General features: G+C 34.1%; 1 protein-coding gene across 1 annotated transcript in view; it reads left to right on the top strand.

Moving 5' to 3' along the window:
• LOC115991101 overlaps window positions 1-1,609 on the top strand; it is a 5,640-nt gene extending 4,031 nt beyond the window's left edge. The window contains exons 4-7 of the mRNA XM_031114846.1: window positions 1-27; window positions 611-836; window positions 945-1,100; window positions 1,249-1,609. Of these exons, the coding sequence (XP_030970706.1) occupies window positions 1-27; window positions 611-836; window positions 945-1,100; window positions 1,249-1,342 (503 nt within the window). The 3' untranslated portion in view covers window positions 1,343-1,609. The remainder of the gene's footprint in view (window positions 28-610; window positions 837-944; window positions 1,101-1,248) is intronic.
• The last annotated feature ends 281 nt before the right edge of the window (window positions 1,610-1,890 follow it).

The following is a 1,890-nucleotide window of genomic DNA, read 5'->3' as shown; positions in this document are numbered from 1 at the left end:
GCATTCTTCATACTTGTGCAACTCTGGGTGAGTTAAGAGTGATGGTTAGATGATCATTTACCGTGCTATTTATGTGACGTTTGAATGTGATACAGAAGTTTTACTTTATTTTGGTTTTAATTCTTTGGTCTAACAGATTATTCTTGGATTTCTCAATCTAAATTGTAATGCCAATTCTCAAAACATGCTTGCTTGGTATATACAGGCAGCAAAGAACACAAAATGTAGTAGTATATTTGTGATTTTCTGTGCTTCTGTCCATGGATGTATCTGGTCCTTGGTTTGTTTTTGAATCAAAATTTTTTTGTTGTTGATAAGAATTACTAAAAAGAGCGACTACTCGTGTATTAGTGTTAGAAGGTAGCCTAAATAATTACAAGAAGAAAAAATTATAGTATACAAAATGACAATAACTCTATAAACGACACAATAGAATGGCTAGTGCCAAGCGCAGTGCTTTTGAATCTAAATTCAATTGATAAAATTTTAGATCAGAGATTTTGAAAGAATTTATTCTGTTTTTGTGTTGCTTCATTAATGAGTTAAAATGTATTGTGGCCTTGAAAGTAATTATGGATTTCATATACTTATGTCCAACTCTTATTTACAGATATGGCTACCGAACATTCTCAGAGATGTTGTGAAGAACTTGTGGCTGCGGGAGCAATCAACACTTTGCTGAAGCTCATCCGTTCAGTCAGCAGAAGCATACCGGATCAGGAAGTTTTAAAGCATGCACTCTCAACTCTCAGAAACCTTGCCCGCTATCCACATTTGATTGAAGTGCTAATTGATAGTCATGGATCTGTAGAAGTTATTTTATGGGAGTTCCTAAGGTTTAGTATCTATCTTTAAAATCAAGAATAACAGTTTTATTTGGTCTTCTACATTGATATTTGAAGGAATGTTAAAAGTCCTATATTTTTCTTAACAATTCTTTACAGGAGCAAGGAGGATGGATATTTCATTGCTTCTGAGCTTTTGAAAAAGATATGTTCAACTCACAAAGGTGTAGAAGCTATACACAAGTTACCAACCCATTTAAAAAGGCTTCAAAGTCTAGTTGAGGAACTTACAAGGAAAGCAAACAATGAGAAGAGGTTATTTTCTGGCAGAAGGAATCTCTTTTTGTTAATTTTATTTCTGTTGACGCGTATTGGAACTTGATTCATTTTATGGTCCACTAAGTTTGACCTATTGTTTGAATATGATAACTATGATATAATAATCAATGGTACATGAATACAGGAATGCACGAGGTCCGGCTGCTAGAAATAATATTGAGAGAAGGCTAAGAGAGGCTGTTGAAGTCCTAAAAGTCATAGCAAATGGTCAAGTTTAGCCATTGATGCATGCAGTGTAAATTTGATTGCTTAGTTAGAATTAATTGTGTAGATTTGCCATTGAAGTTACACGTTCAATGGGAAGGAGAATATTCTTGGTGATAATTATTGTTTTGTGGTTGCGAGAATCTTTGTAAGCTGTGTTTAGTGTGTGCATATAATCAATGCAGAAATTGTTGTCTTTACCTAGCCATCAATATATTGAGGTTGGAAAATTTCCTAGAATTCTTGTTTCTTTTTATTTCAACTGGTATTTGCATTTCTGAGATAGCTGATTTTTTGGGAACTTGCTAATCATGTCAGTCAGACTTACTGTGATACTTGTTGAGTTGTTTCATCTCAATTTTCAGAGCCGCCTTAAATATTTCGGCAGTCAGCTTTATTAGCCTAGTTGGTCCTATTTAGCTGAAATCATGCTTGTTTACCACTTTTTTCACATGCAATAGACATCAATAGGCCAGTCTTATTCTCCATGTTACATATCGTAATCACTGTTTATACTTTTAAGCAAGAAGTCCTTATAAAATGCACAGGATTTTGTGCCCAC

This window comes from Quercus lobata, chromosome 5 (assembly GCF_001633185.2).
Source record: "Quercus lobata isolate SW786 chromosome 5, ValleyOak3.0 Primary Assembly, whole genome shotgun sequence".
In the NCBI taxonomy this organism is placed as follows: Eukaryota; Viridiplantae; Streptophyta; class Magnoliopsida; order Fagales; family Fagaceae; genus Quercus; species Quercus lobata.
The sequence above is the reverse complement of the archived record's forward strand: the minus strand, read 5'-3'. Positions and strand labels throughout refer to the sequence as shown.